The sequence below is a fragment of the Morus notabilis genome, unplaced genomic scaffold, assembly GCF_000414095.1.
Source record: "Morus notabilis unplaced genomic scaffold, ASM41409v2 Scaffold75, whole genome shotgun sequence".
Lineage (NCBI taxonomy): Eukaryota > Viridiplantae > Streptophyta > Magnoliopsida > Rosales > Moraceae > Morus > Morus notabilis.
The window spans coordinates 850,148-868,286 of record NW_010361425.1 but is presented as its reverse complement, the minus strand read 5'-3'; the positions used below and the strand labels follow the sequence as shown (position 1 = coordinate 868,286).

The window sequence follows — 18,139 nt, the reverse complement described above, 5'->3', positions numbered from 1 at the left end:
GTATCAAACATTTGAATTTGTAAAAATTATATACTAAAATTGGAAATATATGAAGTAGAGACTAAAACAATAAAAGTTAAATTTTCATAAATATATCCAAAATTTTAGCTATTTTTAATTTTAGATTCTAATTTACACAGATTCAATTAAATTTTAATGTATCGTTAATGGTAGGACCGAAACTAAAACAAAATAAAACTTCAGGGACCATCTGTGTGATGTTTGAAAGTGAGAGATTAAAATGGGATTGAGTATAAAGCTCACATACCATTTGCGGAATGAACCCCGAGAAAGAATGATTAGGGGTGTTCACGAAATCCGTCAATTTGATGATCCGTCAAATCTATACCAATCTGAAGTTTTAGATTGGACTAGACACAGATTGAGATTTTTCCAATCCGAAATTTTTGAATCGGATTGTAGATTGATTACTTTTTAATCAGCGAATCTGAAACCTATTATACATGCATATAAGTTGTATATAAATAATGGGCCCGTTTGATAATGTTTTCAAAATGATTTGTTTTTAGTATAAAAATAAAAGTGAGATTGTTTTGAGAATTTTTTTGAAACCTATTCTGAAATTGCGTTTAATTTTTTAAAATGATTGTTTTAAGTATAATAAAAAAGTAAAATCGTGTTTGGTTATAGTTATTAATTAATATATTAAAACATTGTTGATAAGTACTTTAAAATGAAAAGAGAAAAAGGAAAATAATTTTTAACCGTTTTTTAATTCATTCACAAAAACTATTTTCACTGCCTTTTGTTTTCAAAACATTTACTAAACAAATACAGTTTGCAGACCGTTTTCATTTTCATGCTTCAAAAAACGTGTAAAAGTATTTTAAAAAACAAATAAACACCAATTCCAAATACACTTACTATTTTTAAGTTCAAGTTTTTAAATTTTTTTAAATCTGCAATATATATGAAATATTTTCTGATTATTTATATTTGGCCATATGGTAATGAATATGAATAATGAAGTTCTATTTTGAGTTTTAATAAATTTATTTTGTCATCTTTAATTGGGTTGTAACAATTTAGACTTGGTTGACAACTGTATGTAATGGTTATGCTATATTTATTTGAGTTATGTATGTTGCAAACTTTGAGTTATGATAAATGATGAAGATTTCATGTTGTTTTTTTTTTCTTTTTTTTTTTACATTTAAAGATCGTAATCCATGAAATTTGTGAATCCAATCCACAAAATTCAATAGGTTTTGGATTGAAATGGATCCAATTTGAAAAAGTCTTGGATCAGACACTAATTGAGATTTTCTTAATCCGATGATTTTGGATTAGACACGAATTAACCTCTAATTCGTGAACACCCATAATAATAATGCCGATAGGATAAAGATAAGGGAATATGCGTGTCTAATTTTTAAAATTATGACCTAAATGCAAAAAATTATAAAGTTTAAGAACTCATAACCACAAAGGCCCTTTTAGAATTGTTAGAGGTTGTGGAACGAGTAAATCATGTTTGGCATGTTTACTTACCAGGATTGAAGATTGGGAGTGGGAAATGAGAGTCAATCCCATGTTTGCTTGCTCTTTTTTATCCTGGAATGAGAATGAGATTGGTGGGTCCCACTCAAATTTGGGATTGAGGAATGAGATTGGCACTCTCATGCTCCCCCTTGGGATTGAGACTCTCATTCCTAATATTAATATTAATTTACTATCATACCCTTATTTTACTTATAAATACACAATTCAAAATAAAATTTAAAAAATAATAAATGCAACATATATTTATTATTTTATTGGCCTAATATTATAATATTAGTATAATTATTGTTAACTTTAATATAATAAATATGTGCTTTATTTTTTAATAAATTAATAATATATTTTATTTTTATTTATTTTATTTAATTTTTTAAAATTTTTTAATTTTATATTTTAAATAGTTGTCAATTTATATTTATTTTAGTACCCAATATTACACTAAATATTTTAACTATGATGAATTTTAATATAATAAATACACAATATATTTTTTAAATTGAAAATATCAAATTGATTTAAAGGGTATATTAGTACTTTAACATTTGTTCATTTCGATTCTAAGTGTAAGTAAACATATGAATGAGATTTAAAATGACTCCGATTCTGAATCATATCACTAAGTAAACAGCTTATTCTGACTCTAATTCCTCACTCTGAATCCTACTCACTCCGAATCCTTATCACTCTGAATCCTTCTCACTCCGATTCATGCTCATTCCGATTACGCGTAGGTAAACATGTAAAGTTTAGATGTATGCCCCTTTTAAAGTTTATTCAAAATTTTGATTTTTTTTATAAGAAAAAAGTTTAAACTATTATTCGAGCATGTGAAATAAAATAGTAGTGTGGGTTTTGAAAGGGGATGTTAGGAGTTAGGGATTGTCAATAGAATCACCAAAACAAAAGTTCAAGCTTTTTAATGTTAAGATTTATAATAAAAATTATATTTTTACATTTTTTTTAATTTAATGTGATTTTATCAAATCTAAAGGTCAAAAATAGATCTCACCGTTAAGAAGACCTTAAAAAAAACTCAAAATATAATTCAAAAGACAAAAATAATTTTATATAAAAAAATTAAAAATAAAGAGAAGATATTTGTAATTAACTGTGCAAAATAGAGAAAATGTAAAAGTATCCCCTTAATTTTTATTTAGGATTAATTAAATTTAAATACTGGAATCGAATATTCGAATTCTATAAATGGAGAAACAACAAAAAGTTGCGTAAGATGGATTTGTTTAGTGAAAAGAATCCATTACCCTCTTAAAACCTGATTTTCGTCGGCGTAATCTCAGGTTTGTGTTTTTGAACAGGAGCTTTTGCTCATCTCGAGTGGTTGCTTGTTTTACAGGTTCGGAATTTCTCATTTCTGAATCGATTTTTTTTTCCTTTTTTTGGGGCTGTGATTTTGATTGTCTTCTTATTTATCAAAATAACAATAATCACAATAAATAAACAAATAATCGTCGTTCTCGTTGTTTTCTGAAGGGCCGAGCTCCATCTGCTTCCACTGGCTCACCAACCATAAAGACATGACAGGTTCTCTCTAACCATTTTTTTTTTTTTTTCATTTTCTGTTGTTGAATGAAATTCGACCTGGGTTTTGTTTATTTTATTCGTTAATACAAATTTCGAGTTTTTTTCTTTGCCCATGAGTTTTTAATTAAGATAATCGAGGATGTTACCCTTTTCTCTGACATGGCTGTTTTTTTAATCAATTTGTGCTGAACCCTTTCGAAAAGTAAATACAACTATTAGGAGAGGAAGTTATTGAATGGCCATCGTGCTTACATGTTGATGAAGTCTAATTTTCTAGTGACTTGCTTTATTTAGTGACATATTGAACATTTTTTCTTTCTATGCACAATGAAAGAGCCTAGAGAATTTTAAAGACGAGAGGGAAAAAAAAAAACAAAACCTAAATAGGAAAACCCAAACCTCATATTGAAAAGTGGCTCTGTAACTGTAGAAGATTTATAAATTCAATTTTGTTTAATGGGTTTTGAAACACACGAGTTTGCTTATATTTCAATTATATCTAGTAGTTCATGAGCTTGCATAAGTTGTGGCTCTGACATGAACCTTCTTTACTAAAAAAGCCTACGAATGTACATGTAGAGTGTTCAGGGAGAATTTCTTGCAAAATAAGAGTGATCTGTGTGATTGCTGCAATATTTGGTGAAAAAAACGAAACGTCATGAAAAAGTAGTTTCATGACACACCAAGAAACTAAAATATAAGTTAGCATATTTTTCATGATTTGGATATCATTGCTCATATTCCGTTCCTTGTTTTATGATTATATATTCTTGATTTAAATGCTTTCCTAGTTATTTGACTTTTAGTGATTAGTGAAACGGTATAGCGGTGTAATCTGATTGCAAATATATTGTATACAATTCAGATAACCAAGAACCAATTTTGTCAAAAGATGAAACGTCAACACATCAGATACTATTTGCTAAAGTCAAGCGCTGGCAATGGTGGTGTTTGGTATCACTCAACGTAATTTTCCTTTTGGTGGGTCAAGCAGCCGCTGTTATACTCGGCAGATTTTATTATGACCAGGGTGGTAATAGTAAATGGATGGCTACACTTGTGCAAACTGCAGCCTTCCCTCTCCTCTATCTTTCGCTATTTTTTCTTCCTTCTTCCCAACATTCTTTAACTTCTTCAGGAGCACCTTCTATTAAAATTCTTGCCTCAATTTACTTCTGTCTCGGAGTGGTTATAGCTGGTGACAACATGTTATATTCTGTTGGGCTCCTATATCTCTCAGCCTCAACTTACTCCCTTATTTGTGCCACCCAATTAGCTTTCAATGCGGTTTTCTCGTACTTCATCAATTCTCAGAAGTTCACTGCACTGGTTCTTAACTCCGTGGTTGTCCTATCACTATCTGCAGCCCTTATTGCAGTTAATGATGACTCAGACGGACCAACAGGAGTCTCGAAAGCAAAGTATATCATTGGCTTCATTTGCACCCTCGCAGCTTCTGCAATTTACTCTCTTTTACTCTCTCTTATGCAGCTTTCTTTCCAAAAGGTTCTGAAAAGGGAAACATTCACTGTGGTGCTAGAAATGCAAATCTATACTTCCCTGGTCGCCACTAGTGTTTCGCTTATCGGTCTTTTTGCGAGCGGAGAATGGAGGATTTTGCATGGAGAAATGCAGGGCTTTGGTAAGGGAGGATTCGCATATGTGATGACACTGGTTTGGACAGCTGTGGCTTGGCAGGTTTGCTCTGTTGGTGTTGTGGGATTGATATTTGTAGTCTCTTCTCTCTTCTCCAATGTAATTAGTACTCTCTCATTGGCTGTGACCCCGATTGCTTCTGTGATAGTTTTCCATGACAAGATGAATGGAGTTAAGATAGTTGCTATGCTTATGGCTATCTGGGGTTTTGCCTCTTACATTTATCAAAACTATCTCGATGATTCTAAGGCGAGAAGAACGCAGACTCGCGAGACTGAATCCCAAAATGATTCTGTGTGAAGATGAATCTGTGTTAACTCATTGTTTTAGGATATACCAACTATTGAGTCCTTTTTTTTTCTGGAAAATTCAACTATATTCAATTATTACAAGGGCATTTTGCTGGGATATACAACCTTATTCTTTATTTATTTACAGCTCTTGTCTGTATATTTATGGTTGCAATATTTTGCTAGTAAATTTTTTATTTTTTTTAATATTTGCTTCACTAGAAAACTTGATTTTTGTTTTTATTACGGAATTGTCAAGTGTATTTGAGATTATGACAGAGTTCTGGTTAGACTGAAGTAAAATAAAATAAAATATATGAAAAAAGAATATTGACAAAATTAGTAAAAATACAATAGGAGTACGAAGAACAAGCTAGCCCTGGCCCTTTTTCTTTCTTTCGGTTCTTTTGTAGCAAATAAAATTTATGTTTTACCTATAAACACACTTATCTTATCTGTAAACTGTGTATATTATACACCTTGATACGTCAATGAACTGTTATGTATGTCACTCCATAAGGAATTCAGTGGAGACACTGAACATGATGGGGACCAAGGAATATGGTGAAATCTTAATGGTATCAGGTTGACATTTTCTTTTTTGGAGAGAATTGCTGGCTAAAATCTAAATTGCTGATCCTTTTGAACAATTATTCATCTGCAATAGATGGCAAATCCCATTCTTTTTATTATCTAGATAATGCCCATTACCATCTTTCACCTGAAAGTCTTTTTTTTTTTCTTTCATTTGAATTATAATCGTGGTCTTGAATTTGAAGATTAATGATTTTTATTGGATTTTGGATATAGATGAGCAATTTTACGTGAAGGCCTTCGTAAAATCTAGTAAAACTATGTGCTCACCTGCCTTGTGAGCTTGAGGGGAGATGTTAGAGCAATTCACACTTTCTTTTTTTTGGGGGCTCATATAGAGCAATTCACTCAAATCAGAGGTATTAAATACCAGTAATTTGTGATTGTTATTCTAGTGTAGTCAAGTCTAGTTTAGTTCATATAGGACTTTATCTTCAATGTCGACACGTGTAAGGTTTGTACTATTTCTGTTGAGCCATAAATGGAAAGTTTCTGGCATGTTTTGTAACAAACTGAGGCCCCGTTCATTTCATTTATTCGAATTTAGAATTCGAGTTTTATTACAGTAAAAAGCTTTAAAAAATAATCACATCTAATTTTTTTATTACAGTAAAAAGCTCTTACATAAAATTACATATCAACTCGAATTAAAAACTCGAATCAGCGAACTAAACGAGTGATGAGAATTACTCAATTTATCTATTCTGGTTTTTTCTTCTGATTACATAATTTGTATGTATTCGGAAAAATAAATAAATTCAAGCATATGCACTGCTTATGGTAAAATTCCCACGGGAGTGAATATTCATGTAATTATTGTTGTTCGGCGTGTTATTTTCGTGGAATTATTGTTCCATTACCAAAGTTGACAACACGAATGACAATTTTAAATATGCGAGAAGATATTTATGTCAATCTTTTGGATATTTATGTCACACGCACAGGCGTTTGTTCACGGCCGTACAATCAGACACGTGTTTCAACGACCAATAATAATAATAATAATAATAACGATTTTTATTGCATGTCTCTGAAACTCCATTATCATTCATATTTCACCCCTCAATTTAAAAAATTCTCACTTTACCTTCTTAACTTTAAATAGTCTATATAGAGTTAGAATTTCCATAGAATGTCAGTCAAAAAAAGGTGTATTGCATTCATATAATTTCATGTTATATAATTTTTATATAGTTCAAATGAAAAAAAACCTCATGACTGCACTTAACTCTTTATTTTTCTCATTAAAAAAGGATTCAGTATAATTAATTCAAAATTCAAGAACATAATATGAGTTTTAAATTTTGAGACAAACTGAAAATGATCTTAAAGTTTATAGGGCACAATGAGATTAACCCTAATAATAATGATGATGACGGTGATAATATTTATATTATTTTATTAGTAGTAGTGGAAGAAGGTAAATAAAACTAAGTGATGAGGCAAGACTCTCACACCTAACATCGAGGGATGATTCTAAAAGTTTGCAGTGAGGTTGAAATTATACTGCCCCGCAGCTTGCTGAATACGGCTTAAGTAATGCGACTTTAAACTCCTCGTATGCTAGTTGATAAAAATGTGAATTAGATTCATTTTATAAAAGAATAATAACAATAACACAAAGCTCACAATAATAACAAATTAGCTTTTTCTTTCTTTTTTATTATTTTGATCGTGTGCCACATCATTTCTCACTCTATTGGTTCAATTATATATATGTCAGCATCATCTATGTGTCTGAACACAATCAACTGTGATAAATAACTTTTACTTTTTAAAGGTCTTTGCCAAGATTAAACGCTCCAAAGGTAAGAAATGACCTTTATTACTCTCAACAGACACTCACGTACGCGTCACATAATCACAAACGTTAAAAAAAAGGTTGTTTTCAATTAGACCTTAATTGTAAAAATTTTCAAATTGAAAGGGTTAACTACCAAAAAAAAAAGGAAATAAGACCACATTTGTAAAATTTAAAAAGTTGAGTGGATGTTTTTGTAGCTTAAGTTGAAACTTGAAAGTAGTGGGCCATTCAAATAATAATTTCTCTGAAATCTTTTAGCAAAAGTATTTGCTTACTATATATACCATAACTCTCAACCACACGCAACAGTGATGTTTGACGACAACCAACTATTGGGCATTGTTTTCATGGATTGTAAAAGCCATGAAGCCTCATAACTCTGGGTTTCTGATCATTTGTAGACTGAATCTAGTAGAGTTGTAAGAAAAGAGAAAAGAAAATTAATTTACTTTTGAATTTTTCCTTTTTACTCAACATTATCCAGTACCGTACCTAAACCGCTGCTTCTTCAATTTCATTTCATTCAGCAACATGCCAGGTTCTTCTGTACTCTCTCCACCTTTTCTTCTTCTGTCTTTTTTTTCTTTTTCCCCTGTTTTTAAGATGAAATTCGATATGGGTTTTTTTTTCTTTTTTTTACAATATTGCTGTAAAATGCTTTCTTGACTTTGTTAATTGAATACAAAAGTTGGATTTCAAGCTTTAAATAGAAAAATTCAAGTCCTCAAAATTTTTTTCCTTTTAGATTTCATATATATGTTATATATTATCTTATATTAGTATTAATAAGCCCACACTGAAATTAATGTTGATATCTCATTTGTAATGCATTAATAAATATTCAATTTATTTATAAAACTTAAATTTTTATTTAGTTAGTATGTTGTAATATTGCAATGCAGATGATCAAGAACCAATGCTAGCTAAAGATGAAAGTTCAAATTTCAAGCTCAAGCACTGGAAATGGTTGGTTTTGGTGGCACTACAAGTGATATTGCTTCTAGTGGGTCAGGCTTCTGGTATTATACTCGCGAGATTCTACTATGCGCAGGGTGGTAAGAGCAAATGGTTGATTGCTCTTTCCCAAACTGCAGGCTTCCCACTTCTCCTTATTCCACTCTTTCTTCTCTCTTCTTCCAAAAATCCTTCATCCTCACCGTCCGCGAAAGTTCTCGCGCCGGTTTACTTCGTTCTCGGAATGCTCTTAGCTGGTGAAACTATTTTCTTTTCTTTTGGACTCTCATATCTCTCCGCTTCCACTTACTCCCTACTTTGTGCAACCCAACTGGTTTTCGTCGCGGTTTTCTCATATTTCATAAACTCTCAGAAGATCACTATATTGATTCTTAACTCCGTGGTTGTCCTGTCACTATCTGCAGCCCTTGTTGCAGTCAATGATGACTCGAAAGGACCAACCGGAGTCTCAAATTCGAAGTACATCATCGGCTTCATTTGCACACTCATAGGCTCTTCAATAGCCTCTCTTTTATTTTCTGTTACGCAGCTCTCTTTCCATAGGATTCTACCTAGAGAAACATTCTCTGTGGTACTAGAACTGCAAATCTATATACAACTCGTCGCCGTTTGTGCTCCGCTAACGGGTCTTTTTGTGAGTGGAGAATGGAGAGTTTTGTATGAAGACATGGAGGGCTTTGGCAAAGGAAGATTTGGTTATGTTATGACTTTGTTCTGGGGAGCTCTGGCATGGCAGGTTTGGTCTTTTTGTTCTTCAGGATTGATATTTTTTGTCTCTTCTCTCTTCGCCTGTGCAATTGGTAACCTCGCTTTGGCCGTAGCTCCAATTGCTTGTGTCATAGTATTTCATGACAACATGAATGGAGTGAAGATAATATCTATGCTTATGGCAATTTGGGGACTTAGCAGTTACACTTACCAAAACTATCTTGATGATTCCGAGGCAAGAAGAACAGATTCTTGTATTACTGAATCACAAAATGATTCGTTCATTTGATGAACGTGGGCAGAAGCACAGAAATTCATTGCCTTGTATAATTAATTACCGGGTTCCTCTTGTTTTGGAATTCAAGCATATTATCAATTTATTCATGGTTGCAGTAGTACTTTTGTTGTAACTTCAAGTTTCATTGATTTAGGTATCATCAAGTTTCTTTTCTTTGACAAAATCGTCTAATTGATTTTTATGAGATGCAAAAAGTTTGGTACATTGGAAAATGGTTGGTGAAAAATATTATTAGTCGCTCAATTATTTGGCCGGCCATTTAGGGGCTAAATTACCAAACAGAACAATGTGTCAAGGACAGCTCTTTAAACAAAAAAATAAAAAATAAAAAAATTATGGGTTCCATACTTTTATTTTTTGGATTATTTCCACAAGTGGCCCTGAATTATAGCCTCACTACCAACGTGCCTCGACGTCAACTTTTTCAGAAATTTGTCGCTCCTCAAAATCAAAGCCATGTTCGATGAATCGTATTATATAATATTGTACAATTTCTATGCAATATGGTGATTGGTTTATCTCAAATTAAAATTTTGTATCAAATTATACTACGCAATAATGATGTTTGACGACAACCAACTATTGGGCATTGTTTTCATGGATTGTAAAAGCCATGAAGCCTCATAACTCTGGGTTTCTGATCATTTGTAGACTGAATCTAGTAGAGTTGTACGAAAAGAGAGAAGAAAATTAATTTACTTTTGAATTTTTCTTTTTTACTCAACATTATCCAGTACCGTACCTAAACCGCTGCTTCTTCAATTTCATTTCATTCAGCAACATGCCAGGTTCTCTACTCTCTCCACCTTTTCTTCTTCTGTCTTTTTTTCTTTTTCCCCTGTTTTTAAGATGAAATTCGATGTGGGTTTTATTTCTTCTTTTTTTTTTTTTTACAATGTTGCTGTAAAATGCTTATCTTGACTTTGTTAATTGAATACAAAAGTTAGATTTCAAGCTTTAAATAGAAAAATTCAAGTCCCAATAATTATTAGTCACCAGAAGATATTCCCATACAAATACCATTCCTTTCTACGTAGTCATTATTAATCTATCAAAATGATTTTTTTTTCGTCGCTTAGATATGATTTTTTTTTTTTTTTGGTTAAAGAACAAAAAACAACAGAGCAGAACTCGTTTTCTTGCTTATCAAACTAGTTTACAAATAACACCTGCAAAAGTTTTGGCTCTTGCATTAATCTATCACATATTGAAACCTTATAATTGTAGGCGAACCGTAATGTTTGTGTATTTTCAGAATACTTTCGGTGTTTCCGTGCTCGAATCTGAATCATACCGCTAGACTGCGGCTTTATTCATTTCACTAATTCGAGTTTTCAGTTATAGATTTTTACAGTAAAAACACTCAGAAAATGTCATATTTTTTCTACTACAGTTAAAAATTAAGGGCTCGTTTAGTTCGTTGATTCGAATTTTTAATTCAAGTTATGACGTGACTTTATGTGAGAGCTTTTTACTGTAACAAAAAAGTTAGATGTAACGGTTTCTCAAAGCTTTTTACTGTAATAAAACTCAAATTATAAACTCGAATCGGTGAAATGAACATGACCTAAATATCATATTTCAGCTCGAATTAAAAATTTGAATCTGCGAAACGAACGAGGCTTGCGTCACGTAAACATGCTGAATTCTGCAAGTTTTTGAAGTTCTGCACTCTTTATCAATGTTTGGGTTTCTCCTTTCATGTTTTGCCGAACCGGGTTTTAACGAGGCATCGTCTAATGAAAAGCAGATCCATATGGCATTTATTTTAGTTTAGTTGTTGTTTGTCAGTTTTTTTTTTTCGAATGCTCGTATTTTTTCAATTCATTTAATGAATTGATTGGCATGTTATTAATGTTAGATTGCATCTTCAGAAGATGCAAACTTAATTGGGATGTACTAAAAAGTCTCGGATTAGTTGTGCCCTCTCTCCATTGAAAAAAGAAAAGGCAAAAACAAAAAAACAAAACAAAACATAAAAAAAAAAAAACTCAAATGCTTTCCAAGTTGATTGGTGCGGACGAAGTGCCAAAACTTTTGCTAGTGGGGGCTTCTCCCCCACTCAAAATTTTTTTCCTTTTTGATTTCGTATATATGTTATATATTATCTTATATTAGTATTAATAAGCCCACACACTGAAATTAATGTTATGAGACGTTTGATAAGGGGATTAATACTATGATTTGAATCATAGTTCATGGTTCGTTACAGTGTTTTCTCTCACAAAAAAATACACGTAAATCGAAAATGATTCTAATTTATGAACCAAACGTCTCCTTAATATCTCATTTGTAGTGCATTAATACATATTCAATTTATTTATAAAAATCAACTTTTTATTTAGTTAGTATGTTGTAATATTGCAATGCAGATGATCAAGAGCCAATGCTACCTAAAGATGAAAGTTCAAATTTCAAGCTCAAGCACTGGAAATGGTTGGTTTTGGTGGCACTACAAGTGATATTGCTTCTAGTGGGTCAGGCTTCTGGTATTATACTCGCGAGATTCTACTATGCGCAGGGTGGTAAGAGCAAATGGTTGATTGCTCTTTCCCAAACTGCAGGCTTCCCACTTCTCTTTATTCCACTCTTTCTTCTCCCTTCTTCCAAAAATCCTTCATCCTCACCGTCCGCGAAAGTTCTCGCGCCGGTTTACTTCGTTCTCGGAATGCTCTTAGCTGGTGAAACTATTTTCTTTTCTTTTGGACTCTCATATCTCTCCGCTTCCACTTACTCCCTACTCTGTGCAACCCAACTGGTTTTCGTCGCCATTTTCTCATATTTCATAAACTCTCAGAAGATCACTATATTGATTCTTAACTCCGTGGTTGTCCTGTCACTATCTGCAGCCCTTATTGCAGTCAATGATGACTCGAAAGGACCAACCGGAGTCTCAAATTCGAAGTACATCATCGGCTTCATTTGCACACTCATAGGCTCTTCAATAGCCTCTCTTTTATTTTCTGTTACGCAGCTCTCTTTCCATAGGATTCTACCTAAGGAAACATTCTCTGTGGTTCTAGAACTGCAAATCTATATACAACTCGTCGCTGTTTGTGCTCCGCTAACGGGTCTTTTTGTGAGTGGGGAATGGAGAGTTTTGTATGAAGACATGGAGGGCTTTGGCAAAGGAAGATTTGGTTATGTTATGACTTTGTTCTGGGGAGCTCTGGCATGGCAGGGTTGGTCTTTTTGTTCTTCAGGATTGATATTTTTGGTCTCTTCTCTCTTCGCATGTGCAATTGGTAACCTCGCTTTGGCTGTAGCTCCAATTGCTTGTGTCATAGTATTTCATGACAACATGAATGGAGTGAAGATAATATCTATGCTTATGGCAATTTGGGGACTTAGCAGTTACACTTACCAAAACTATCTTGATGATTCCGAGGCAAGAAGAACAGATACTTGTATTACTGAATCACAAAATGATTCTTTCATTTGATGAATGTGGGCAGAAGCACAGAAATTCATTGCTTTGAATAATTAATTATCAGGTTCTTCTTGTTTTGGAATTCAAGCATATTATCAATTTATTCATGGTTGAAGTAGTATTTTTGTTGTAACTTCAAGTTTCATTGATTTAGGTATCATCAAGTTTCTTTTCTTTGACAAAATCGTCTAATTGATTTTTATGAGATGCAAATCAGAAGTTTGGTACATTGGAAAATGGTTGGTGAAAAATATTATTAGTCACTCAATTATTTGGCCGGCCATTTAGGGGCTAAATTACCAAACAGAACAATGTGTCAAGGACAGCTCTTTAAACAAAAAAAATAAAAAATAAAAAAATTATGGGTTCCATACTTTTATTTTTTGGATTATTTCCAATTATTGCCTCAATACCAACATGCCTCGACGTCAGCTTTTTCAGAAATTTGTCGCTCCTCAAAATCAAAGCCATGTTCGATGAATCGTATTATATAATATTGTACAATTTCTATGCAATATGGTGATTGGTTTATCTCAAATTAAAATTTTGTATCAAATTATACTACGTTTTTACCATTGTCAAAACTTTGAGAAGAATAAAAAATAACCCAAAGATAGATCAAAACTTTGAGAAAATAAAAGTCCCAGATTATCGTTTTTTATTTTCTTTTCTTTTCAAAGAGTTGCGAATCAAGATCAAAAGTGCTTTTTCCCGATTTGGAGATGCAAGTTGGTAGAGAGAGCGAATGAACTATGAAGGCAGGCCTAGAAATAGCGACAAAAACGATGGAACAGTAATTTGATTGATGTCGCAAAAGTCTGAAAACATTTTTTCTTCTCCCTGTGTTCAAAGCTGCTTGAAACTTAGTTTTCATATTACGAAGAAAAGTGAAAAATATCCGTAAAATTTTATATTTACTAAGTTCGTATTAAAAAAAAAAGTGAAAAATTTAATAATAAATTCAAGATTTATCATATTTGTATTTCTAGAAAAAAATGAAAATTTTAATGGTAAATTAATCTCGAATTTACTAAGTTTGTATTAAGGAGAAAAATGAGAAAAATCAAATTGTAAATTCCAAATATACCTGCAAGTCAGGATTTATCAAGTTCGTATTAGTAGAGAAAAAGTAAAAAATCTAATGATAAATCCATGATGTACCTGATAAATCCAAAATTTACCAAGTTCGTATTAGTAGGGGAAAAAGCACTACAAATTTTAATAGTAAATCTCAAATATACCTAATAAATTTTAAATATACGAAGTTCTTATTACTAAAAAAAAAAGAAAAAATATAATGGTAAATCTCAAATATACTTGGTAAATCTCAAATTTACTAAGTTTATATTAGCATAGAAAAATAACACTACAAAAGTTTATTTTCTACATTACTTTTGGGAGAAAACTTGGTATATATTTGGCTTTAATCCTCGTCGTTATTGGGGACCGGAATTAGTTATATCACATCCTAAATAATAATTTGAAAGTAGTGGGCCATTCAAATAATAATTTATCTGAAATCTTTTAGCTAAAGTATTTGCGAACTCTCAACCACACGCAACAAGGATGTTTGACGACAACCAACTATTGGGCATTGTTTTCATGGATTGTAAAAGCCATGAAGCCTCATAACTCTGGGTTTCTGATCATTTGTAGACTGAATCTAGTAGAGTTGTAAGAAAAGAGAAAAGAAAATTAATTTACTTTTGAATTTTTCCTTTTTACTCAACATTATCCAGTACCGTACCTAAACCGCTGCTTCTTCAATTTCATTTCATTCAGCAACATGCCAGGTTCTTCTGTACTCTCTCCACCTTTTCTTCTTCTGTCTTTTTTTTCTTTTTCCCCTGTTTTTAAGATGAAATTCGATATGGGTTTTTTTTTCTTTTTTTTACAATATTGCTGTAAAATGCTTATCTTGACTTTGTTAATTGAATACAATAGTTGGATTTCAAGCTTTAAATAATAAAATTCAAGTCCAGATAATTATTAGTCACCAGATAACTCAAATTATAAACTCGAATCGTTGAAATGAATATGACTTAAATATCATATTTCAACTTGAATTAAAAATTCGAATCCACCAAACGAACGAGGCCTGCGTCACGTAGACATGCTGAATTCTGCAAGTTTTTGAAGTTCCGCACTCTTTATCCATGTTTGGGTTTCTCCTTTTATGTTTTGTCGAACCGGGTTTTAACGAGGCATCGTCTAATGAAAAGTAGATCCATAAGACTTTTATTTTAGTTTAGTTGTTGTTTGTCAGGTTTTTCTTTTCTTTTTTTTTTTTTTTTCAAATGCTCGTATTTTTTCAATTCATTTAATGAATTGATTGGCGTGTTATTAACGTTAGATTGCATCTTCAGAAGATGCAAACTTAATTGGGATGAGTACTAAAAAGTCTCGGATTAGTCGTGCCCTCTCTCCATTGAAAAAAGAAAAGGAAAAAACAAAAAAAAAAAGAAACTCAAATGCTTTCCAAGTTGATTGGTGCGGACGAAGTGCCAAAGTTTAGCTAGTGGGGGCTTCTCCCCCACTCAAAATTTTTTTCCATTTAGATTTCATATATATGTATTTATTATCTTATATTAGTATTAATAAGCCCACACACTGAAATTAATGTTAGGAGACGTTTGGTAGGGATTCATACCATGATTTGAATCATGGTTCATAGTTCACTATAGTATTTTCTCTCACAAAAAAGTACACGTAAATCGAAAATAATTCTAATTTATGAACCAAACGTCTCCTTAATATCTCATTTGTAGTGCATTAATACATATTCAATTTATTTATAAAAATCAACTTTTTATTTAGTTAGTATGTTATAATATTGCAATGCAGATGATCAAGAACCAATGCTACCTAAAGATGAAAGTTCAAATTTCAAGCTCAAGCACTGGAAATGGTTGGTTTTGGTGGCACTACAAGTGATATTGCTTCTAGTGGGTCAGGCTTCTGGTATTATACTCGCGAGATTTTACTATGCGCAGGGTGGTAAGAGCAAATGGTTGATTGCTCTTTCCCAAACTGCAGGCTTCCCACTTCTCTTTATTCCCCTCTTTCTTCTCCCTTCTTCCAAAAATCCTTCATCCTCACCGTCTGCGAAAGTTCTCGCGCCGGTTTACTTCGTTCTCGGAATGCTCTTAGCTGGTGACACTATTTTCTTTTCTTTTGGACTCTCATATCTCTCCGCTTCCACTTACTCCTTACTCTGTGCAACCCAACTAGTTTTCGTTGCCGTTTTCTCATATTTCATAAACTCTCAGAAGATCACTATATTGATTCTTAACTCCGTGGTTGTCCTGTCACTATCTGCAGCCCTTATTGCAGTCAATGATGACTCGAAAGGACCAACCGGAGTCTCAAATTCGAAGTACATCATCGGCTTCATTTGCACACTCATAGGCTCTTCAATAGCCTCTCTTTTATTTTCTGTTACGCAGCTCTCTTTCCAGAAGATTCTACCTAGGGAAACATTCTCTGTGGTACTGGAACTGCAAATCTATATACAACTCGTCGCCGTTTGTGCTCCGCTAACGGGTCTTTTTGTGAGTGGGGAATGGAGAGTTTTGTATGAAGACATGGAGGGCTTTGGCAAAGGAAGATTTGGTTATGTTATGACTTTGTTCTGGGGAGCTCTGGCATGGCAGGTTTGGTCTTTTTGTTCTTCAGGATTGATATTTTTGGTCTCTTCTCTCTTCGCATGTGCAATTGGTAACCTCGCTTTGGCTGTAGCTCCAATTGCTTGTGTCATAGTATTTCATGACAACATGAATGGAGTGAAGATAATATCTATGCTTATGGCAATTTGGGGACTTAGCACTTACACTTACCAAAACTATCTTGATGATTCCGAGGCAAGAAGAACAGATACTTGTATTACTGAATCACAAAATGATTCGTTCATTTGATGAACGTGGGCAGAAGCACAGAAATTCATTGCCTTGTATAATTAATTACCAGGTTCCTCTTGTTTTGGAATTCAAGCATCTTATCAATTTATTCATGGTTGCAGTAGTACTTTTGTTGTAACTTCAAGTTTCATTGATTTAAGTATCATCAAGTTTCTTTTCTTTGACAAAATCGTCTAAATCTCGCATTGATTCATGGTTGCAGTAGTACCAAGTTTGTATTAGTAAAAAAACCAAAAGTGAAAAAACTAATGTTAAATCTCAGCATACACATGGTAAATCCAAGAGTTACGAAGAAGATATTTTTAAAATTTCAACTCGTTATAAATGCAGATTTACGTCACATTAACTAATTTATTAACTTTTTTAAACATTGACTTATTAATTTTAATTTCTCTCGAATGTTGCCATGTTGGCATATTTCGCTCAATCTCTTATATATATATATATATATATGGAAATAGTATAAAATATGTCAATATAAAAAGCTTAAGGAAGTATATAGGTCAACTTTTAGTTATAGAAATTAATAGGCCATAACTTGTCAAGTTATGGTTCATAACCAGATAAGTTATAAACAGACTTGTCAAGTTATGGGTCATAGCCAAACAAGTTATGAATAAAAATCGTGATTTATAGACAATAACTTGTTAAGTTATGGACAAAAACAGTAATTTGACCTATTTATTAACTTATGTAAACTATTGACCTATTAATTTTAATTCATCTCAAGTCTCGGCCAATTTCTCTCTTTTTTCCATATATATATATATATATATATATTGTAGTGGATCTCAACCATGCGTTGGTAGAGGCCTATAAATCTAGGCCCAAGACATTTCGTTCTGTGTCGGGCCTGGTCCTGGATAACAATAGATCTTCATGTCATACTCAGCATGTCTTATTCTAGTGTTGCGTCGTGTTATGCCTTTGCAGTTTGTGCTTATATCTTGCCTAGCATTTCCATAAGGCCTTCGAGTCCTTTTTCATAGTTGATTTTGTTATGACTTGTTGCAAATTTTTAAAAGAAAAAATAATCCTTTAAAGCGAAAGGAAATGATAGTTGTATATGATATATGTATATTTATTTTATGCACGTTAAAATATCTAGCATGTGTTAACGTTGAGTAAATGATGACTATTTTCTTTATTTAAGAATATATATAAATATATATTTGTTGAGTTAGCCACCGTGTATAAAAAGTCATGGTGTGTTAGTCCGTGTTCAAAATATGAGCTCGGCACGGCCTACTATCTCATGTCATGCTCGGCCATATTTTTAATAGTTTTGTGTCTTATTGTGTCCTGTTAGAAAAATAATGTGTCGTGTGATCGTGTTAAATGAGCAATCCGTCCCAATTGATATATGTAAGAGACATATTTTCTACATCACTTTTGGGAGAT

General features: G+C 32.5%; 4 protein-coding genes across 4 annotated transcripts; all 4 read left to right on the top strand.

Annotated features, from left to right (window-relative positions):
• The first annotated feature begins 2,745 nt into the window (after positions 1 to 2,745).
• LOC21406655 (probable purine permease 11) lies at positions 2,746 to 5,132 on the top strand. The gene is made up of 3 exons (XM_010099459.2): positions 2,746 to 2,878; positions 3,016 to 3,066; positions 3,932 to 5,132. Exons 2-3 carry the CDS (start codon positions 3,060 to 3,062, stop codon positions 5,020 to 5,022), a joined length of 1,098 nt encoding a protein of 365 aa, XP_010097761.2. The 5' UTR covers positions 2,746 to 2,878; positions 3,016 to 3,059; the 3' UTR covers positions 5,023 to 5,132.
• A 2,594-nt stretch (positions 5,133 to 7,726) lies between these two features.
• LOC21406654 (probable purine permease 11) lies at positions 7,727 to 9,503 on the top strand. Its single transcript, XM_010099458.2, has 2 exons — positions 7,727 to 7,948; positions 8,313 to 9,503. Exons 1-2 carry the CDS (start codon positions 7,942 to 7,944, stop codon positions 9,380 to 9,382), a joined length of 1,077 nt encoding a protein of 358 aa, XP_010097760.2. The 5' UTR covers positions 7,727 to 7,941; the 3' UTR covers positions 9,383 to 9,503.
• A 435-nt stretch (positions 9,504 to 9,938) lies between these two features.
• LOC21406653 (probable purine permease 11) lies at positions 9,939 to 12,848 on the top strand. The gene is made up of 2 exons (XM_010099457.2): positions 9,939 to 10,179; positions 11,764 to 12,848. The coding sequence occupies exons 1-2, from the start codon at positions 10,173 to 10,175 to the stop codon at positions 12,831 to 12,833; spliced, it is 1,077 nt and encodes a 358-aa protein (XP_010097759.2). The 5' UTR covers positions 9,939 to 10,172; the 3' UTR covers positions 12,834 to 12,848.
• Positions 12,849 to 14,357: 1,509 nt separating this feature from the next.
• Positions 14,358 to 16,900, top strand: LOC21406652 (probable purine permease 11). Its single transcript, XM_010099456.2, has 2 exons — positions 14,358 to 14,614; positions 15,666 to 16,900. Exons 1-2 carry the CDS (start codon positions 14,608 to 14,610, stop codon positions 16,733 to 16,735), a joined length of 1,077 nt encoding a protein of 358 aa, XP_010097758.2. The 5' UTR covers positions 14,358 to 14,607; the 3' UTR covers positions 16,736 to 16,900.
• The last annotated feature ends 1,239 nt before the right edge of the window (positions 16,901 to 18,139 follow it).